Source organism: Pongo abelii, chromosome 2, assembly GCF_028885655.2.
Source record: "Pongo abelii isolate AG06213 chromosome 2, NHGRI_mPonAbe1-v2.0_pri, whole genome shotgun sequence".
In the NCBI taxonomy this organism is placed as follows: Eukaryota; Metazoa; Chordata; class Mammalia; order Primates; family Hominidae; genus Pongo; species Pongo abelii.
In genome coordinates this window covers 18,458,138-18,480,495 of record NC_085928.1, presented here as the reverse complement: position 1 = coordinate 18,480,495, position 22,358 = coordinate 18,458,138, and the positions used below count along the sequence as shown (strand labels likewise).

The window sequence follows — 22,358 nt, the reverse complement described above, 5'->3', positions numbered from 1 at the left end:
CAGGGGAGGAAAAGATTTCTTAAACATGACACAGAAAGCACAAATCAGAGACAGAAAGATTGATAAACTATTACATTGAAATTAAAAACTATGTTCATCAAAATATACTATTTAGAGAAAAACAATATCCACAAAAGTAGGAGAGTATATATATATAATCTCAATAAGTAACAGAAGGACTTTTAACCTGATTATTTGAATAACTCCTTTAAGTCAATAAGAAAAAGCATACAGGCTGGGCACAGTGGCTCATGCCTGTAATCCCAGCACTTTGGGAGGCCGAGGCAGATGGATCACTTGAGGCCAGGAGTTCGAGACCAGCCTGGCCAACATAGCGAAATCCCATCTCTACTAAAAATACAAAGATTAGCTGGGTGTGGTGATGCACACCTGTAATCCCAGCTACTCGGGTGGCTGAGGCCTGAGAATCACTTGAACCAGGTAGGCAGAGGTTGTAGTGAGCCAAGATTGCACCATTGCACTCCATCCAGCCTCAGGACAGAGCCAGACTCTGTCTAAAAAAAAAAAAAAAGAAAGAGCAATAGACAAGAAAAAGAAACAAGAACAGATACTTCACAATAGAAGATATCCATATGACCAAAAAAAAAAAAAAAATGAAGAAGAAGAAAAGAAAGAAAAGCTACTCAACCCATCAGGAAAATAAAAATGCTGCTAAACATGCCCAAATAACTAAAATGAAAAAAAAAAAAAAAAAAACGACAATGCCAACTATTGCTGAGGATGAGAAGCATCTGGAACTCTCATACAGTGCTCATGGAAATGTAAATTGGTACAATCACTTAGAAAAATTGGTAGTATTTACATACCCGATGCTTGAGTAATTCCATTCCTAGGTATATATCCAAGAAAGGTATACATATGTATACTGAAAGACAGGTACAAGAGTGTTCATAGCAGCACTATTTGTAATTGCCCCAAGGTGGAAACTATCCAAATGCCCATCAATTGTAGATTGGATAAATAAATTGTGGTATAGTCATACAAAGAGCACACAACAACAAAAATGAAAAAACTATTGAGAGGGAGAGATGCCCAAGGATTCCCAGCTGTTTCAGCCCTCATCTGTTTGAGTCTTCCCAGACAGGTGAGTGAAGAAGCCTTACAGATGATTCTAGACTGAGCCGCTATCTGACTGAAACAACATGAGAAACCCTGAGTGAGAACCGCCTAGCTGAGCCCAGTCAGGTCCCACACTCATGAGCACCATAAATTATTAGGACAATTTTAAGTCACTATTTTAGGGATTGATATTACACAGCAATAGATAACTGAAATATATGTTGAAGTATTTAAAGAAAAAGGAAAATAGAATATATTACATTTATAATCTACTTTAAGATGTTTAAGAAAACCTAAAACTAAGTTTGTAAAAGTCGCTCTAAAAACTATTGTTTAATACTAGGTTCATCAACAGAAAAAGAGATTTGTAAGTTGAATGTCACAGCCTAAGGGAAAACGAGGTTTTTAAATTTCCACTTCCATAAATTTGAATCTTAATCGAAAAATAAAAAATAACCACCAGTGAAAAGCTGGATCTTTGACTCCACTGATCCTTTCAGACAATGCAAAGAAACAACATAGGGAAAGGAGTTGAGTGATTTATTGAGTGCTTACTTGGTGCCACGGCATGTGCTAGGTGCTTACCTAAATCAACTCATTGGATCCTCACAACAACCCTGTGAGGTGGGTTTCATAACCCCCACTGTTTACCGATGAGGCTCACAGAGGCTATGTAACTTGACCAAGATTCTGCAGCTGGTAAAGGATGGAATCTGTGCCTCTGCACTACCAATGCCTGCTCCTGAAGGAAGGCTTGTGAGGGTGAATTTCTCAAAGTCACTCCAGGTCCTTACTGTAGCGACAGTGTTGGCACCTTCTGTGTCCTCTCTCACCTTGTCTGTGAGCCTTCCAGTGGGTGGGAAAAGAGGCGTGCCTATCAGTGGCCATTCTGTGAACATAGAAGAGAGCTGCGCTGGCCACAGAGAAGATAGTCCAATGATCCTTAAAGTTCAGGCGTGTGGGTTGGAGCCAAAGGGGCCTGTCCCCTGGATGTAACTTGAGAGTAGCTCTGGAGAGGAATTCTAGAAGCTGTGGAAAGAAAAAGAGGGAGGATTTTAGCACTATGTCTCCGGACAGTTTGTCTAACTTCAAAGGGTTCTTTTCAGTTTTTTTCTTTTCCTTTACCAATTCCCAATGTCTTAACTGTACTCATTGCCTGACATGATAGGGGCAGGTGTACCTTTGAATCATTTCATACTAGAATACTAGGGCAAGTCAGCTTTGACGGTATCTAGCCCAGTCCTCTCTCTCTTATTGTAGAGACCAAGAGATCAACTTTTGTTGCTTCCTATGAACGTCCTATAGAACTCTACTTCTTACCTAACCCTATGTAATTTAAAGAAAAAACCAAAAGCCTGTATTGAATAATGGTAAGTTTCATAAGACTCCTGACTTTCATTTTTACAGAAAGATGGGTAGGAAAATGAGGCCTGTAAGACAGAAGTGGAAACATGACTCAGCAGCAGCCCCAGGCTGCTGTGATCCAGAGGGCAGGTGGGGAACTGCTGCCTCTAACTTACCTGACCGACAATGGAACCTGTGGCAGGTAGAGGTGGCACGACCCTCTAGAGACCCCTGCTCTGGCCGTGCCACTTTCAAGAGCAAGTTTTCCGTGCCAGGACTCTTTCCAGTAGTTCTGTGAGAAAAGCACTATTTGCTAGCTCTGACAGCTACCAAAAACCTTACAGCTGCTTCTGAGGGGAAGAGCATGTTGAAGTGTGACTCTAATCTGCCTCTTCCCAAACAGATGAAGAAGAGCAGGGTGAGGTGTGACTTAGTTATTCAAGGGCTAAAGAGCTAGCACATGTTTTCTTTAGGCCTCCACTTTTTGCTGTACCTTTTATTGTCAGAGGATTCTGCCAGCTGCCACCTTCCCTGAAAAGCCAAACTGGGGGAAATAAGAGGGAAAATCTCTATCTCTGATAAAAGAAAGAGAAAGAGAGAGAGAGACTGCTAAACAATTGTACATACAACAGAATCTTAAAATACGCTACACGTTTAACTAGTGCTTCACAGCTAAAAAACTGCCTTTATGTATTTTATCACAATCACTCCTCACAGCAACCCGGTAAGGGAGACAGAGCCATCTTGGTCCTGTCCTGCAGATGAGGAACCTGTTCTTGATGGCAGGTGAGTGGCAAGACTAGAGTCCAGATCTTAGAACCACAGAATCCTAGAGTTAGAAGGTACCCTAACAGCAATAATCCAAGACATCCTTTTCCCAGAGCGTGAATCACCTTATAAAATCTCTGAGATTTCTTATGGCCCCTGCTTGAACTCTTCCAGTGATGAGTAACTCTCACCACCCATGAGCAATCCAGTATCAACACTGAGCTAAAATCCTTCTTATAATTTTCAGCCTATTCAATTCAATTTCTGCCCACAAGAACTACACCAAATTAAGTCAAATTCTAATTCACATTCTTTTTAAAATTTGAAGATATTACACTTGCCCTTTTCTTGCAGATAAAACATTTTCAGTTCTTTCAAGTACTTATCATGTGATTCCCTAGAACCATGCCTAAAATATACAGTAAATAGTAAGTGTTTATTGAATCGTTTCTCTTGCTCTTGGTACTATGTCCTGATCCTCCTGTCGAGGGGCTCCTTCCCTTACCTTGAGTGTCCTCCATTTTGTAATCTGTTCATCATTTGTTTATTTAAATAATAGGGAGAAAAGAAACAGTATAGTTTTCAGAACAATGTGAAACAAAATAAAAACTGTTCAAATGTCAGACAGTTTTCAATTTATTTTGTGATAATGGATTCATTATTTCACGCAACAGACTACCTCAGAGCTGTATTTCTAGAAGATAAGTCCCTCATTCATTGAGCATCTCCTGTAAGTAAGACACAGAATGGATCCCTGTGGAGCATGGCGATAGAATTAAACAGAAAAATTCTAGTGAAGGGAGGGATGATTTGGGGTATGGCTGGAAGACCCTGCATGAATACATTATCCTGCAGCATAGTTTTGCCTGTTAAGAGAAGCAGCACCCATTTTTTGTTCAATTCTGGGTACCACCAGACTAAAAAACATATGTCTCTTCAAAAAGGAGCTCCAGAGGAAACTCTGACTATTTTCAGTTGGTCTTAATTTGGATTGGTGTGAGAGACAAGCACTGGTGTCAATGTGATGAGGCTATGTCATTCCTAATGATGCAGAATTCAGCCAGCTTCATGCCTCTCATATGAGTGCTGTGCCGGGATGAATAGCAATGAGCTTAAAATTTTGATAACTAAAGAGCCAGGAAATAGATGGTGAATGGTGCCCTACTTTATGAAAGAAACAATAGTAAATTGCTCCCAATCATAAAGGAATATGCTTATTCATTAGAGTAATAACCTTACGGCAAGTTTGATGGTAAATAAGTCAAACCAAACATCCAAAACACAATTCCAGAAAAAGAACTGAGGCTAAATTATCCCATGATCACAGACTACATTGAAAACTGTCAGAAGTTTAGCTAATTTGATCATGTTTTCAACTTGTTCTGAAAACCTCTATGGCCTGAAAAGTAAACAACATAATTTTCTTTTCTCTCTATTGCTTAAACAAAGAAACATGAAAAACTATTCTCCCTATATTGCAAATTCCGATATTTTAGAAAGTGAGCCTCATCAGCAGTTTTCTCATCTTGAGTTTTAGAAAAGGCTGAATTTGGAAAAAGGCATTTCATACGATAGTATGTATTAAGGGTTGAGGGCTTGGGGACTGAGTTGTGATCTCCTCTGTCATAAAATTTCCACACTGCAGGCCGGGCGCGGTGGCTCACGCCTGTAATCCCAGCACTTTGGGAGGCCGAGGCGGGCGGATCACAAGGTCAGGAGATGGAGACCATCGTGGCTAACATGGTGAAACCCCGTCTCTACTAAAAATACAAAAAATTAGCCGGGCGCGGTGGCGGGCGCCTGTAGTCCCAGCTACTCGGGAGACTGAGGCAGGAGAATGGAGTGAACCCGGGAGGCGGAGCTTGCAGTGAGCCGAGGTCGCGCCACTGCGCTTCAGCCTGGGTGACAAAGCGAGACTGCGTCTCAAACAAAACAAAACAAAAAAAAAAAAAGAAAAGGAAAAAAAAATCTGCACTGTAATCACATGGTAGGTGATAGATTCTTCACAGGCACAGAATGGAGGGAACTGCTAGTTAAGCAAGACCCACCACCACAAGGGCTTGGGAGAGTCCCAAGGTGCCAGAGAAATTGTAGTGAAATATCACAGAGAATTCTTGCTGAAAGACACTCAGATGTCCTGGGGCTTGTGTCTACTGAACTGCGGACTGACTACTCCTCTTTTCTTCCTTTGAAAAACTTATCCTTGCCTTCTCAGATCAATCCAAGGGGGTTCCTGGGGACAGCTGGTCCAACACGCTCAAATGAAGAAAGTAAGGTTTAGTGAGGTTGTATGGTTTGCAAAAAGTCATATATTTGATTAGTAGCAAAGCCAGACATAGAAGCCAGGACTTTGGACTCCCAGTCCTGGTCTCTTTCTCATTTACCATGCTGCCTGCCTCCTGATGTTTGGAAAACATTCCTAAAGCTGGGGATTTTACACTTTCACTTGAATGGTTTTCTTTATAGGCAGAGGGAAAAGTACTGATCTCTGGAAGCGTTAGGATTAAAAACTAATAAGATGGGGGTACAGGGTGTTTGGGAGGAAGAATAGATACAGCAAGGCAAAAAAAGTGGGAAAAAGAGAAAAGGAGGTAATAGGAGAGATAAATATATGAACAATAAAATGGAAGAAAACAAGAGACAAGTGAAGAGGGAGAAATGAACTGAGAAGACATAAAAAATGGACACTTAAGAACAACAAACTGGCCAGGCATGGTGGCTCATGCCTGTAATCCTAGCACTTTGGGAGATCAAGGCAGGAGGATTATTTGAGCCCAGGAGTTCGAGAACAACTTGGGCAACATGGGGAGACCTTGTCTCTACAAAAAAATTTAAAAATTAAACATTATCCAGGCACAGCGACATGTGCCTGTAATTTCTGTTACTTGGGAGGCTGGGGTGGGAGGATCGCTTGAGCTTTTGGAGGTAGAGGTTGCAGTGAGCCGACATCATGCCACTGCACTCCATCCTGAGTGACTGAGTGAGACCCTGTCTCAAGAAAGAAAAGGAAAAAAGAAAAGAATAGCAAATTGAGGCAATCAAGGACTGAGAAGAAATTGGAGAAGAAAGAAGAGAAAAATAGAACCAAGAAAAGAGAAGAAAACCAGGAAGAACAACATGAGAAAACAGAGAGCTGCTGTGAGTCGAAGAGAGAGTGTATAGGTGGATGGGCAAGTTGGACCAAGAGGGATCCATAGGACATAAGGAGCATGCGTGGATGCAGGATGAACAAGTAGGAAGGTGAACAGCTGCACAGAGGGAAAGGAGTGATCAAAGTGGTCAATGCACACTTGGGGGAATTCAACAAAGTGATCTGGGGTATTAGATTGATCCTTGGAATTATGTCAGAATCAGCTGAACTATGGTTCTAAGGATGCTGGTAACACAGGAGATTGTAAATTCCGTATCTACAAAACTAAATCTCTAACCTTTCATCAGTCATCTCTATGGCCTCTTTCATCGTTTATATAACCTGTTTTTCAAAATAGACAAACATTCACTCATTCATTTCATGTACTCAGGAGGCCTTCCTCACTGGGCTAGTTTCTCAAGTAATTTATTGGTGCTTTCTAAAAAACTGTGGGAAGCGCCTTCCAAATTGGGAACAATGAGATTTTCCTCAGGAAATTCAGGCCTACATCATGGTTGGGTGGAATTACAGAGAAAAACGTCACAGCATTGTGAGGGCAGCCGGGGGAACATGAGAGCAATTTCCCAGAACCACTGGGCACAGCCTTTCTTGTAGACTCTCTGGTGAGGGAAATTCTGTGAGGGAAATCCTGCACGCACTGTTAGGCCCTCCAGGATTTATGCACATCCTACCTCCTGCAGATGTGGGTGACTGGGGAAAGCCAGGCTGCCATATACCTATCTGATCATAGTAACATTTAATCATAGCAGTATCTAGTCCTTTGTCTGTGTGATCAACAAACACATTCTCCACTGGGTGAGAGGAAAGCAAGATGAGGACATTTTCCTCCCTGAGCTATTAGCTCATAATCACAATCCTCTTTAAAATATGCAATTTTAACAGAGATGCCTGCCCAGTCTAGGCTAAATAATAACTGCTTTCCAGGACGGGCTCTATACCAGGAAAGACAAGCAATCAGAATTAGAACCCTGCCACATTCTTTTTCTTTTAAAATGCATGCCACAAATAAAAGCCCCTTTAGCTCCAGCTGTGGCCTCAGCTATTAGAATAAACTTGCAAAAAACCAGCAATCTACCTTCCTGCTCAACATATCAACCAGCCCACTTTCCAAAATGCAATCGAGTTAATAATGAATGAGTTTTTAAAATCCCTTCATGCCTTGCATGCACCTGGAGTGAGTTGCTATCTTCAAAGTTGGGTTAATGCCATTTCTGTGAGTCCTCTAAGAGGAGGTGTTCCACGAACAATTTTTTTTTGCCCTAACAAGCTGAGTTAAGGCCAGCCGTTGACAGGAATGCGCAGCGGCTGCCTTCTGAGTACTTACATAGGATCCTGAGCCGGTGGCTGTGCCCATGTTAGTTCTCCCTTCACCTCATGTACTCCCCATCACTCCTATAATCCATAAACGATTCTGATCCTGACACCTCCTCAAAATCCTCCAGCACCAGACTGGTGGAGTCCTCACCCAGGATGCCGCTGTCTGGCCTGGACAACCTGGCCCGGGTAGGAGGTGCAGGAAAGTTGGTGGCAGCTGGAGGGGTAGAACAAGGGGGTGTTTGCTGGAGAGAGGTGGGTGTGGCCTGAGGAGGGGACACAGCTGGCTCACAGACTTCCTCATCACCCTTCTCGGACTCTGGTCCAGCATCTGCAGCAGTGGGACCCAGGACATGGTAAAGGCTGGGAAGGCGGATGTCAAAGCGCAGCCCAAACTTAGCAAAGAGCTTTTCATTGAGAGTGTAGAGCTTCTCCGAGATGTCATAACCCAGCAGAGCCGAGAAGAGGCAGGAGATGTATCGCTCTTTGGTCAGAAGAAGATGGAGGCTTTTCCGGGGCCAGGATATGTAGCTACATGAGGTCTCAGCAGTCAGAGTGACCTGAGAGGGGTCAGAAGCAGACAGTAAAAGTTTAAACTAGAAAATCTGTCCATGCTGAGCACAGAGATCATTCAGTCACTAGGCAAACAGCTGTACTTTTACTGAAGAAGCTGTGTGGGAGTACCCCTCTATGGGCTTGCCTAGAGGAGTCTAGTGGATGACTTTCACTTGTGTGCACTGATATGGGGGTGTCCTGTGTCAGGAGCCCTGGGATCAGCCATTCACTCACTCACCCATCACCTCCTGGAGCCTCAGTTTCCACATCCACTTTCCTCAGCTCTAATTCTGTGGTTCCGTGGCTAATGCCACTAATGACTGTAGAAGGTTCTGAGTCTTATGATTTTGAGATAGAGAAAGAAGGGGCCTTCTTGTGCTCTGAAGAGTGGTTGAAATGCTGACAACTATTCATTTTAAGAATGAGGAAGGATAAGATTGGGGTAGGGATACAAAAAGAGTTGGAAAGTTCAGTTTGAGAAAAAGCTTCTGATGAGGTATGCCAAGCTACATCATGTGGCCTGGGATTCAGGTCCATGAAATTGCTCGTAACTTGGCCACTTCAAGTAACCAAAAGGATCTGATGACAGAAATCAGAAAAAGGGCGTAGTGGAAGACAAACTCTAAAGGGTAGAAAATCAAAGGGCACCCCATTCTCCATTTGTTTATTCATCTAGGAATTTCTGAGTACGCACTATGTGCCCATGATGCAAAGCTAAATTACACTTGCATGGGAAATAAGCAATAACGTGTGCCTAGCATGCAGCAGGTGCTTGATAAATCCTTGTTACAATAATGATGAGTGGTAAAGCTGGGGTTAAAATGGAAACATGCTTAGGACAGTGCAGGAAAAGGGTGCAGAATCACACAATTTTTAATAATCTAATTGACCCTAATACTTTGGGCTGGCAGAGTTCATGACATATTTTTGTGGATGGAGACAGTGGAAATGATGATGATAATGATGTTAGCAGCTAATATTTGTCAAGAGGTGCCAGGCGTTGTGTTAAGCACTTTATATGAATTGTGAAATTGAAAGTAGGGTAGTTTTCCAAACATTCTTTATTAGAGATTATATATAATCCTTTTCAGTCCTGCATTGCCTACTGGATCTCCCACTATCCTCCTCTTCTCTTCCTTCCTTTCTGTTATACCCCTCCCCCACATCCTTTATTCATTTCCTCCTCTCAACTTTTCCCCACTAATTGTTAGTACTGCAATCAGGACCTAAACTACGTTATCGAGGCCAGAAGTGGTTTCATGTTTCTGCTTTACCTCTATCAGTTGTATGATGTCAGATAAATTACTTAATCTCTCTTGCCTCATAAGAAAGAATTCTGAAAATAATACAATCTGTCCATTACTAATAGTTCAGCAAGTACTTGTCACATCTGCCATGGCCTGTACCTTAGATGTACTTATGAACAATTCCCAAACAAGAAATCAGAGTACCAAATATGAAGCACGTGTGTTTGAGCAAGAACTAAGCCGAATGTAAATAATGTCTTAAAGCCAAACACAAAGACTGTGAACCTTCTTAGAAATATGCTGTACTTCTTCCATCTTAAAATAAAACAAAATTTTACAAATAAAAATTCTTTTTCTTGACCTCACTTCCCTGGCTAGCTATCACTCCACTAATTTGCTTCCCTTTTTAGCAAAACTCATGAAGAAAAAAAAAAACCTGTTTATACTTAACTGTCTCCAATTCCTCTCTTCTCACTCTCTTAAACCAATAAGACTTTGTCCCTAGCAGTCCACAAAGACTGTTCCTGTTAAGGTCACCAATGACCTCTAAGCTGCTGAGTCTGATGGTCAGTTTTCATGGCATCCATCAATTTCCCCTTCCTCTTTGATATATCTTCTTCACTTGGTTCCCAGGATGCCATACACTCCTGATCCAATCTCATGATTGTTCCTTTTCAAGCTCCTTTGCTGCTTCCTCTTTTCTTCTCCAACTCCTCACCACTAAAGTATCCCAGGGCTCCGCTCTTGAACCATTCCCTCTTCCATCCACACTCACTTGGTGAGCTCATCCTATCCAATGGCTTTTAATATCATCTGCACACAACTAACTCCCAAATTTATGTCTCAGGCCCAGATCTCATTCCTGAATTCCAGACTTAAATATCCAGTTGCCTATGCAGCATCTCCATTCAAATGTCCACAGATGATGCAAACCTAACATCAAACACTGAACTTCCTAGTCCCCCGAAAGCAGCTCTACCTGCAGCTTTCTTTGTCTCAGTTGACAGCAGCACCACCCATCCAGTTGCTCAGGCCAAAAGCCTTAGAGTCTTCCTTGATCTTCTCTTTCTCTCACATACTATATCCAGCCCTTTAGAAAATCCTTTTGGCTGTATCTAGACAATATATGCTATGGCCCTACATGATCTTGCTACCTTGTCACCTCTCCAACTTTCTCTCCTGCTATTCCCTCCCCTTCCTCTCTCCATTCCAGGTCCACTGTTCTCCTTTCTGTGTGTCAAACACACTGGCCCCACTTCAGGGCCTTTGCACTGGCTCTTTCCTCTGTCTGATATGCTTTTCCCAGATATTCACAGACCTCACCTGTCACCTCTCTCAGGTTTTTGCTCAAATGTTACCTGCTTAACAAGGATTTCCATGACCACCGTATTTAAAATTGCAACCATATCTCCCTTACACTACTCTAGGTTTTTTTTTTTTAACTAGCAATTATTATCCTCTAACATATTATATAATTTACTTATTCATTATGCCTATGGCTTTTTGTCTCCCCCATTAGAATGTAAATTGCATGAGGGGAGGGACCTTCATCTGTTCTGTTCACTGATATATTTCAAGCCCTTTTAACAGTGCCTGGTATATACTAAGTTTTCAATAAATATTACTGAAGTGAATAAATGAATCAAGGGAAGACAGCCAATCTTGTATATTGCAAAACAACCTAATGTCACTTTCTCCCCCCCCGCCCCACCCCGCCCCTCGAGACGAAGTCTTGCTCTGTCACCCAGGCTGGAGTACAGTGGCGTGATCTCAGCTCACTGCAATGTCCACCTCCCGGGTTCAAGCAATTCTCCTGCCTCAGCCTCCCGAGTAGCTGGGATTATAGGCACCTGCCACCACCCTGGCTAATTTTTGTATTTTTAATAGAGATGGGGTTTCACCATCCATGTTGGCCAGGCTGGTCTCAAACTCCTGACCTCATAATCCAACTGCCTCGGCCTCCCAAAGTGCTGGGATTATAGTTGTGAGCCACCGCGCCCAGCCTCTAATGTTGCTTTCTCATGTACTGTATAAAATCCTTCCCCAAAGGTCCTCCTGAAATCTGCTTCTTGATTGGTTCTCCCATATATATAGACATATCTGTTGTAACGTTTTGAGAAGTATTTAGCTTTTTTTTTTAATACTCACCTCAGATGTTGGCTGAATGAATTAAATGAGATAACCTATGTAAATAGGACTTAGGTCCAGTAAGAGAGGATGCAAATTACAAAAACAGTGATGATTTCTGTGTGATCCCTCCTGTGCTGTTCTTGGTGACTAATGAGTGTCACAGTGCCGAACACACAAAATGAATTATGACTTAATTGAATTGTCGAGAGGTGTGGTGGAATGCTGATTGATTTGTATTAAGTACAATGTGAATTATAATTTAGGCTGTCACTGTGGATTGCTCTCAGTCAACAAAGACTATGTAATTGCAAAAGGCAAGGACAGGATTAACTGTAACTTAAGATAACACTTGACATTTGCAAAGAGGAAATGGGACTTTACACAGCCAATAGCAAATGTATGGCTCTCATTGCTCCCAAAGGAGGTACATGCTAAAAAATATAAATGGGAGGAATATGACCATACCTACGTTCCAGGCTGAGAGGCCATGTGGGGTTACAGCCCTTCCTCTTGAGCGTAACTTAGGGGAGGACACCCGGCTTACCCACCACCTGTTCCTCCGTGTCAGTGTCAGAAAGAGGCCTGGTCCAGCTGGCTCAGGTCCTGACTGAGCCCTCCTGGAGGTTCCCATGTGCCTGAGAGAGTTCCTGAAGAAGGTTTCTGGACTAGTTAGGGAGGGTGTGTGGAGGGAGTTCCGGGAAGCGGGTCTGTGGCTGGTGATCCTGGCAGTGGGATCAGGACTGCCTCTCAGGCTCCATCATCACAGAGCCAAGTGTCAGGGTGGGGGCGGAAGCAGGCCCTGCCGGGTAGCACTGCCCGGTGTGTGTCTGTTCCGGGGTTGGCTCATATGTTGGCTTGAGGGACTCCCTGATAAAAGTAGTAGGAGACACATGGAACCCAGTGTTTCTAGGTCCAGCAAACTATCCAGGCAGGGGAGTCCTTAAAAGGGTGAGTGAGTGTGTGTGCGTGTGTGTGCACGCGTGTGCGTGTGTGTGTATGTGTGTGTAAACTCCACTCTTCTGGTGACCCTCCCATTTTAATAAAGAACAGAAATGGTAGATCCAGGCAACTTGGCTTTGTCACTTTCTAGCTGAAGACCCTGGGCAAATTACTTGATGTTTTTGGGCCTTAGTTTCCTCAGTTGTTAAATGGAGTAATAATCATATTCAGCCCATAGAGCTGTTATGAGAATCAATGAGGCAATATGATATGTAGTACCTGCCACATGCTAGCCATTCAATAAGTGAGAGTTACAAAGAAAGTGACCAAAGCCTGAGGGATTGGCAGAGATTAGAAGGGTAGGGGCCAGGCAGCCAGGCACCTGCATTGGAGCATGTATGTGAATGCCGCATGGAGTCCTCTGGGACACCAGCTGCCCAGTGGCAAACCAGTTCAGCAATTCTTTTTTTTTCTTTTGAGACGGAGTCTCGCTCTGTCACCGAGGCTGGAGTGCAGTGGCGCAATCTCGGCTCACTGCAAGCTCTGCCTCTCGGGCTCACACCATTCTCCTGCCTCAGCCTCCCGAGTAGCTGGGACTACAGGTGCCCACCACCATGCCCAGCTAATTTTTTGTATTTTTAGTAGAGACAGGGTTTCATCGTGTTAGCCAAGATGGTCTCAATCTCCTGACCTCATATCCGCCTGCCTCAGCCTCCCAAAGTGCTGGGATTATAGGAGTGAGCCACTGCATCCGGCAAGCAATTCTTTACTGAACAGCTGCTGTGCCCCAGGTACTTTCCTTTAGAGTCTGGGAACAGAGAGGGGAAAGCCTAGATTTTTACTTCAAAGAGTTAACTGTGCAAAAGACAGAAAGGAGATCAGATTATTAGAACAGACAGCAAGATGTGCACCAGTTAGCATAAGTAAAAGGACTAGAACAGGCACACAGGAGTGCTAGGCTGTGGGGTGGAAGCTGGTGAGGCTATGGGGTGGAAGCAGGCTTCACAGAGGAAGTGAGGTGCCATGGTCTCATCTAGAAGGGGAAATGCATTTCAGAGGGGAGAGTAGGGGCCAAGGCATAGAGCTGCAAAACAATGTGGTGTGTTTAGGGAAGTACTAGTGGTTCAGCATGGCTAGTATGAGCAAAAAATATGAAGGAGGGAGAGCTGGAAATGTGACTAGAGAGCACTAAAAGGTTTAAGTTACCCTATAAGGAGTGTGGGTTTTCATGTTGTGGCACTAGGGTCTTCCAGAAGAGTTTAAGCATACAAGTAACATGGTCTACCCAGGGGCCAGAATCTTCCTACCCTACCTCAACTATGGCTAGGAGCCCAGGAACTCTTTTCACAGAGGAAGAGTGCCCCTGCTTGTAGTTTCACACTGGCAGTGGTGCGAAGGACAGATGTGAGAGGGGAAACATGGAGGCACGGATATTGCTGGGCTACAGTGGGACGGGGTGAGGCGGTGCTGCCACCAGGCTCCCTGTTACCTGGAACACCCCCTCCTCAGAAGGCTGTAGTGATTCCCACTCAGGAGAGTCCATGAACTGGTATGGAAAGATGTAGTGCAGAAACTGCCCATCCTGGCTCACACGAACCCTGGCAAGGGAAGAGAAGAGATTATGTGGGAAAAGGAAAATGGCTCTCCAAGCCACCTATGCTGAAATTAGGTGTCACTGATTAACATGAATCTTCCTGTAGAAATACTTTGCCTAAAGCATGGTAAAACCCAAAGCTAGACTAGCCAGCCTAGTTACTACATGCAAGTAGTTCAGAAAAGGAACCCATTGAGACTTCCTGAACCCTCATTTTCCTCCTCCTTCTCCTTACTGGTGGTTCTCAATTTCAGGCTGCAGAGTAGAAGTCCCAGCGAAGCTTTTAAAAAAAGCACCTAGGCTTGGGCCTTGTCCCAGAGCAATTAAACAAGAATCTCTCTAGGTAGGAACTGGATATTATTAGTATTTACATCTCCCCAGTGATTCTAATGTGTAGCCAGGATAGAAACTACTGCTCAAGAACTCTGCTGCTGGCCCGGCGTGGTGGCTCACACCTGTAATCCCAGCACTGTGGGAGGCTGAGGCAGGTGGATCACCTAAGGTCAGGAGTTCGAGACCAGCCTGGCCAAGATGGTGAAACCCCCATCTCTACTAAAAATACAAAAATTAGCCAGGCATGGTGACGGGTGCCTGTAATCCCAGCTACTTGGGAGGCTGAGGCAGGAGAATCACTTGAACTCGGGGGTGGAGGTTGCAGTGAGCTGAGATCACACCACTGCACTCCAGCCTCGGCAAAAAAGCAAGATTCTGTATCAAAAAAAAAGAAAAGAACTCTGCTGCCTATTTAAGTTTACATTTACATTAATTAAAATTAAATATAATTAAAAATTCAGTTCCTTACCTAATCACATTATAGGTGCTCAATCGCCACATATGGCCTGTGACTACCATGTTGTACAACATAGATCTAGAATGTTTCTGTCATCACAGAAAGTTCTGTTGGATGCCACTGCTCCACAGATTCTCCTTTCTCCCTTCCCATTAGCTACATGAAGATTCATGCTTACATTTAACCACTTTGTAGACTTTGAAGGAAGTGGCAAGTCCACTATATGCCAGACTCTGCTAGACACTTTGACCAGTGTTCTCTTATATAATGTTCACAACACCTCACGGTAGATTATTCTTTTCTGTATTTTATAGCTAAGGAAACTGGTGCTCAGAAGGGTTGAGTGGCAAGCTTAAGGTTACATAGCGATCCAGTGGCAGAACTAAAATTCTATGTTCTTAGCACAACACTGTGTTGCCACCCTATTACTAGAGCTTTGGGTAGATGGTAGTGGACTCTCCTAGCATGACCCCTTCCCGGACCTCTCTAACCATAGGTGACAATAACAGCTTGTTTCTTTAGACAATGAGATCCCACACACCCTATCCAGTTGATGGTCCTAGAGTGAACGCCTGACTCAAGCTGAGCCAATCAAACTGCTTCTCTGGGAATTTGGAAATGGAATTGAGTGTAAATCATGGCTTGGATGGGGACAATTATCAGGCATTAACAAAACTAACACACTCCTCCCTAGAGGAACTAAAAAAAATTTTTTTTTATCACGTAACTCAGACTTTGAAAAGCATGGGTCCCAACTGGCTATAGAGAAAATAAACTTGAAATCACATAAAATGTCCTAGTAGGACATGTTCTTGTTTCTAGTACTACCTGAGGCTCAGGTGCATGTCTTTCCTTGAGTTTCATAAGAAATCCTTGTATCTTTTTAAATAAAGACCCTTTTTCCCCCTTCTGTTGGCTAGAGTGGGTTACTGTGGCTGCAGCCAGAAATCCTAATTATTTGCTTTAATTTTATGAATATTCTTATCCCACACTACCAACAGGTTAAACAACTGCCCTTGACTTGCCCATGACCACAGGCTTGGTTTCACAACTTACGGGGTTAGGAGCCTTACTATTGCTACTTGCTGCCTTTGTACCCTTGTGGCTGTACCTAGCCTAGTGCTCTGCCCCTGCAGGGTAGAAAGACTGCATTCCGTGAGAACTTGTTAGAACTGATGGCATGTCATTGATGATGCCTGAGGACAGGGAGTATATTTCAGATGTGAGGCCACATCTGGAAGATTAGAATCCAGTATGGGCTTTATCCTTCCCCTCACCCAAACCCCACCCAGAAAACTCAGAGTTCCATCTTTAATCTCTCTTCTAAAGTGAGTTATATCAGGCAATGGGGTGCCTCTATTAGGCAAAGGGGGAAGATGAAAAAGGTCTCTAAGGTACACCTTGTTCATTTGGGGGAGATATCCTTCCATTATTTCTGGAGGTTTATTGGCTAAACAAATATTCCTGGAGCATCTCCCATGTTGCTGGAAATCTGGGAATGCAGAGATGGGCACAATCTGGTCTTTGTCTTTGAGGATTTCACAATTTAGTGGAAGTCACAGGCACATAAATAACTGGCTGCAAGTCAATGTGATAGGTGCTATTGTGGAACAGTAACAGAGGAGAGAGAGAGATTGGTTCTCTTTGGGCAGCAGACCTCTCGAAGGAGATGACATTTGAGCTGAATTTTGAGGGATGCAAAGGGTATTGAGAAGCAGATAAAGATGGGAATGAACAAAGATCTGGGAAATCCAGTGTGGCAGTCTGTTCTCCAGTATCTGCTTTCTTCTCTTCCTTAATGGTGCTAGATTTTAACTGGACACATGACTGCAGAGCAAAAATCAACATTTCTCTACTTCCCTGGCTGCTAGGCATAGGCAAGTGATAAGTCCTGGCCAATGGGATATCAGCACTCCTGAGCCTTGCTCTTAATGAATGCCTAGGTATATATGCGTGTATACAAATTACCAAAGACCATCACCAATTAAAAAAACAATTGCACCTATTATCTGACAACCTAAAGCTGGAAGACAGGAGCTTTATTCAAGACTCTGAATAAATATGTATGGAAGGGGGAAAAGAAGGAAAGAAGGAAGCAAGAAAGTAAGGATGAATACATGAACAAAGGAAACAAACGAACAAACTCACTTGTGTCACCATAAAAGGGGATCGAAACCTCACTGAAAAGCTTCTATAGGAAAAGAAGACAGCAGAAGAGAATGGCGCTGCTGCAGTACATGTCAAATCCTTAGGCGAGGATTTCGGCCACCCAGGCAAGCCACCAAAGAGTGACAACCGTAGAGTGTAGATAATGTCTAATGATCTTCGTGGCTCGCTGAAGCCATTTAAATTGGAATGCTGTGCCCTTTATCATCTGTTTCTTCTTCCTTCTTGATCTACTGGAAGATGGATGATCTTCTCCTATATGAATAGCTTAGATAGTTAGTTGCCTGCTCAGGGGGTTGTATATATGGAAGTTTGTGTTTTGAATTTTACATGAGAGAAACGTCTAAGTTAAGTACTGCTTAACAGGGTGACAGACTTTGAGAAAATAACTTTGCCTCTCTGAGTTTTGAAAGAGATTGGTTTCCTTTATTAAAATAAAACAAAAAGACTTCTGAGGTTTGAGTGAAGGATTCTAGAGAACAGTGTGCATGTGAGATGTGGAAGTCTGCACAAGAGTCCCCACTTCCTGGCACAAAGCTCTTGTCTGCTGCTTTGAGATGTTTGGTCCCTTACTGTACCAGCCCAAGGTTCAGCGATTCTCCTTTAAAACTAGAGCCCAGTCATAGACTAGAAGCCTTTTCCTCTATGTCCAGCTCAGCAAAGCTGAGACAGGGTGACACTGAAAGATAACAAAACTCTTACTCCAAACCTTGAAAGGCAGGAAAAAAAAAAATCAAAATTGTCTAATTTCTGACTCGGCCTTTTGATGCTAAGTATACCAGGAAAAGCTACACCAAGGGCAAGCCCCCCTCTCCCCTTCACTGGGAAGTGATCTTATACAAGTTCACAGTAAATCTATCCTACGTGAACTATACAGTAACCATACATGCTTCCAGCAAATGGGCACCCTACACTGGAGGGAGCACTTCTGCTGGTCTCAATTTCCTCCTTTGAACAGACGAGCTATAACATCATGGGTCTCATGAATGAGCAAGTTCCCTAAATTGTCTTTAAGCATGGAACTATAGGTGCAAACATTTTCACAATAGTTATATGTATTTGTATTTACACCTATATTTGTTTACAAATAATCACATTGGTTTACCCTTTCAGTTCACCAATAAATTAAATGAAATGTACCCTCACAAAATGTCTCCCCTCATAGCTCACTCAACCCAGGACCTCTGAGTTCAAACAAAATCAAAACATATATACATGATACTTCAGGTTCTATAAATGAATACACAAACATGTATTATTACTATTAGTGATAGTTGTAGTACCATTAGCATCATTGTCAAACTTTTTTCTCCATTGTGTGGTTGGCAGTATTATCTGGATTTGGTTTTTTTGGTTTTTTTTTTCTTGGAATTGGAGCCTTCTAATTGCCATCTTACCTTTTCTACCACATTCTCCTGGTCTCAAGAAAGCTGGTGGAGTGGGGGTTGTGGGGCTCAAGAGCCACTAGGGCAGTATCAAAAAATCCACAATTGCCTACTAAGTGTGTAGCACAGAGCCCCATGATGTTTTCTCAGAAGAAATCAATGCCCAACATTCACATCCAGGTTGACTGGGCATACACTGATCCTGACTAAGACCATTTCTGCCCATATCTGACTGTCAGCCTTCTCCAAAAGAGGCAGTGCTTCCACAAAAGCCTTGATGAGATAGGTGTATCACTTCTCTTCTCCCATTGTTGGGCCCGCAGATTTACAGTACTATACTTGACTTCTTAGTCTGCAAGAACCTCAACAGAACAACTGGAAATGGAAAGGTGGGCAAGGGGTATTCACTCTCCCTACCTGGCTACATACAGGTACCCCAAACACAAGTGGGGCTGTTTCCTTGATGCCTTGGCAGGGAACAGGGGTTATGAGAACCACCCCCCTACCCCGACCTCCCATTTCTGGCATTGTTCCCTGAATATAGTTGGTGCTTAGCAAATGTTGAATTTGAATAAGGAACAGATTAACCTTATTGAAATGTTAGTTTTTCAAAGCTTACAGAGATATTGCTGCAGCTTAGGCATGACACACTGATATGTGTGTGGTGATGGTAGAGGGGTTATTTAAGGCCCAGGCTCAAGACACACACACTGCACACCTTCCAGCAGCAAGTGCACACACAATCATTCTTGCCAACAAAGATGCCTCATGAACTGGTTTCTTCTTGGAAAATGCCAAGAAAGAGGAAGCAACCCCACTCTTAGAAAAATCTGTTTTGGATTGTTTGACTTGTCACATCCTTCCCTCAATGGAAGGGGACACGAAATGGAAAGGGACATGAAATGGAAAGGGACACACTAGGAAATGAGAAGTGTGGGCTGGGGAAAGAAATTCTGGGCAATGGATAGAGTAGCTTACCGGCCAGAGAGCAGCAGGGACAGGCGGTTGATGGGTGTCTCACCCTCCACAGCATAGGTCTGTTCAGTGGCCAGAGTTAAGACCTGCTCCTCGCAGCAGTGAACAATCTCCTTGTATGTCTGTAGGGGCACCTGCAAGGGCAGGCACAGCGTCTTGTAGAGGAGGTCAAACTCCTCAGAGAGGGTGTCCTCACGCAGGCAGTATACCAGGTGTGCCAGCTGGAGCAGGCAGACCACAGCCAGCAGGAAGCTCCAAAGAACAATGTCCAGGCCACAGGCACTGAACCAGCCCCACAGCACGCAGCACAGGTAACCTGCACTCAGGAAGCCAAAAAGATAGAAGCATCCATACACCCCACTGCCCCCCATGAAGCCCAGGAGTAAGAGGCAGTTGGCTAGGTGGTAGACAGCCCCTTCCACATCCTGCTTCCAGCTAATGCACGCTGAACCCTGCAAGAGAAGCTGGCCCACTCTGCTGCTGTTGGTGCTCATCTTTGGGGCCTCTCAAAGCCTCACTGAGCTCTAATACTGTCCTCACATAGGAAATTCAGAAAATGAATGAATCCGTCCGCTCAGGGGTCTTCTCACCTCCGGCTTCTCACCACCGACTCCACCTTTCCTAGAAGGAATGCTTCTAGTGGCTTTGGGAAGGAATGATGGAACATAGTACACTTCATGGAGAATTTAAAAACCTCTCTCTTTCTCTTTCTCTCTCTCTCTCTCCCCCTCTCCCCCACTCCCGCCTCCCCACCACCCCCGCTGTCTCAGCAAGGCTCTGGCTCTCCCTGCAGAGCTCTGGCAAGCTTCCTTGGTTCCATGTTTCTTGGGACAGTCTTCAAATTTGTTTCTTAGCAGAAAAACCTAAATAGTCCCAAGGGAAAGTAGCACTACAGGACCGAAAAGTCCAGCAGTGTGGGATGACGCGGCCACATCCTGCTCTCTGTTTTTCCCAAGCAGAATGAGGAGAGCCAGCATGGGAGGCACACTTGTGTTCCATTTGGAATGTGTTCTCTCTTGGCACCGGAAGAAAGGGTGACCCCAGATGGATACCATGTTTGGAATTGGAATCCAAGAGGTACTGGCAGTGAGAAAAAACAGGCCAGGCACAGGCAGCCTGGCAGAGCACTTAACATACCTCCCAGAGGACAAGATAAGACCTCAGGGTGAGAGAGACAGACAAAGAGAGAGAAAAGAAAAGTGAGCACAGAATTCACCTGAACACCTCAGGCAGGAAACTGTCCCGAGCTCCCTATGGGGAGAGCCAGACAGTGCTCCTGAGTGAGGACACATCAGAGTAGGAAAGTATGGGACTATTATCAGAAAAAATCCTAACAGTGAAAGCTGGAAAACCCCCTGAAGGCCTTTATTAAGTCACACTGCAAATATCATTATGTATTTGACATCCATTTAACAAAAGTAGCTATGTAAAGTGGCTTTTTGAATTCTAAGCTGGCTTTCCCCTGCATATATGTGGATCTGCTAATAGTAAACAAATAATAATACATTGCCCAGATCATCATCCCACCCACTCCAGTGTTTCCAAATTATAATTCCCACCTATTAAACACCCATGAAGTGCCAAACCTATATTAGGCATTTTATACACTTATAAGTTAGTTGTGACAACAATCCTTCAAAATAAATATTATTCTCTTTCTAGATCTGGAAGAAACTGAGGCTCAGAGAGGTAACAAGCTCCCACAGATGGTCTAAGTGGCAGAGCTAGGATTTGAACCCAAGTCTGTCAAACTTAATACTCTGTCCCAAGGGGTTTGCCAGTAAGTGGAAGTACAGTACTAGATCCATGACTCCCAACTCCACACTTCTATGAAGTCTGACAATTTTCAAGGAACTTCTGGTTGAACCTAGGAATCTACTTTGGGCTGCCAAGAGGTAAAGCTGGAGTATGCAAACATTAGGCTAAGAAATGCTAGTTGGGCACAGTGGCTTACGCCTGTAATCGCAGCACTTTGGGAGGCCGAGGCGGGTGGATCACCTGAGGTCAGGAGTTTGAGACCAGCCTGGCCAACATGGTGGAAACCCTGTCTCTACTAAAAGTATAAAAATTAGCTGGGCGTGGTGGTGGGTGCCTGTAGTCTCAGCTACTGGGGAGGCTGAGGCACGAGAATCTCTTGAACCTGGGAGGCAGAGGCTGTGGTGAGCCAAAATTGTGCCACTGCATTCTAGCCTGGGTGACAGAGCAAGATTCTGTCAAAAAAAAAAAAAAGGAAGGAAGGAAGGAAGGAAAAAGAAAGAAAGAAAGAAAAGAAAGAAAGAGAAAGAAAAAGAAAGAAAGAAAGAAAGAAAGAAAGAAAGAAAGAGAAAGAAAGAAAGAAGGAAAGAAATGTGACTCTATGGATTCCAAATGACTCCTTGATTCTTCCTCCCTGCTGCTGGGTTAGCACTTACTCCCATTACTCCTATTGCCCCTGAAGTACAGGCGGGGTGCTCAGTAATCTCCCAGAACTAATCAAGGACTCAATCCATAAGGACTTTTACTATGCTGCTATAACTTGATGAAAATTTATGAGAAATTAGAAATTGTCAAATATGGTGAGAAGGAGATGTTTTCACTCAACAAATATTTATTGAGTGCCTTTTATGAGCTAAGCCCTTGGGGATCAAAGATCCTCAAGAGAAACTTTCACCCTGTTAGGGTAAAGAGACCTCAACACACAAAGGCAGTTCAGTGTGTGAAGCACAATAACCAAGTTAACTTTGAAGGATGGTGGCAGCCTAGAAGGAAAGGTGGCATCAGGGAGGGAAGACGCAAAGAAGGGCTGGCCTCTAATTTGAGGTTTAGGGGTTGAATTCACCAGGCAGGTAGAGGGAGAACAGCATTTCTAGTGGTGAGAGCAGCAGAAGCATGGGCACAGAGGCATGAAAATGCATGGCATGTTGAAGGAAGCCAGTTTTTT

At 43.7% G+C, this 22,358-nt stretch overlaps 1 protein-coding gene across 2 annotated transcripts; it reads right to left on the bottom strand.

Moving 5' to 3' along the window:
• Positions 1–1,377: 1,377 nt before the first annotated feature.
• Positions 1,378–22,355, bottom strand: POPDC2 (popeye domain containing 2). Of its 2 annotated transcripts, XM_024245136.3 has the most exons (4): positions 19,442–22,355; positions 14,018–14,126; positions 7,809–8,217; positions 1,378–2,109 (listed from the first exon to the last, which is right to left on the bottom strand). In XM_024245136.3, the coding sequence occupies exons 1-4, from the start codon at positions 19,930–19,932 to the stop codon at positions 2,024–2,026; spliced, it is 1,095 nt and encodes a 364-aa protein (XP_024100904.2). In that variant the 5' UTR covers positions 19,933–22,355; the 3' UTR covers positions 1,378–2,023. The 2 variants fall into 2 exon arrangements, with proteins under 2 accessions (XP_024100904.2, XP_054407417.2); XM_054551442.2 differs by lacking the exon at positions 1,378–2,109 and having other exon boundaries at positions 7,669–8,217.
• Positions 22,356–22,358: the final 3 nt, after the last annotated feature.

What these genes read in the sequence shown, in the direction of transcription:
- POPDC2 (XM_054551442.2), bottom strand. Translation starts at nt 19,932, where the DNA reads ATGAGCACCAACAGCAGCAGAGTGGGCCAGCTTCTCTTGCAGGGTTCA. An exon ending in TCCCTGCTGCTCTCTGGCCG is followed by an intron (nt 14,127 to 19,441) that starts GTAAGCTACTCT and finishes TTCCCTTGCCAG; the next exon opens with GGTTCGTGTGAGCCAGGATG. An exon ending in CTGAGGAGGGGGTGTTCCAG is followed by an intron (nt 8,218 to 14,017) that starts GTAACAGGGAGC and finishes GACCCCTCTCAG; the next exon opens with GTCACTCTGACTGCTGAGAC.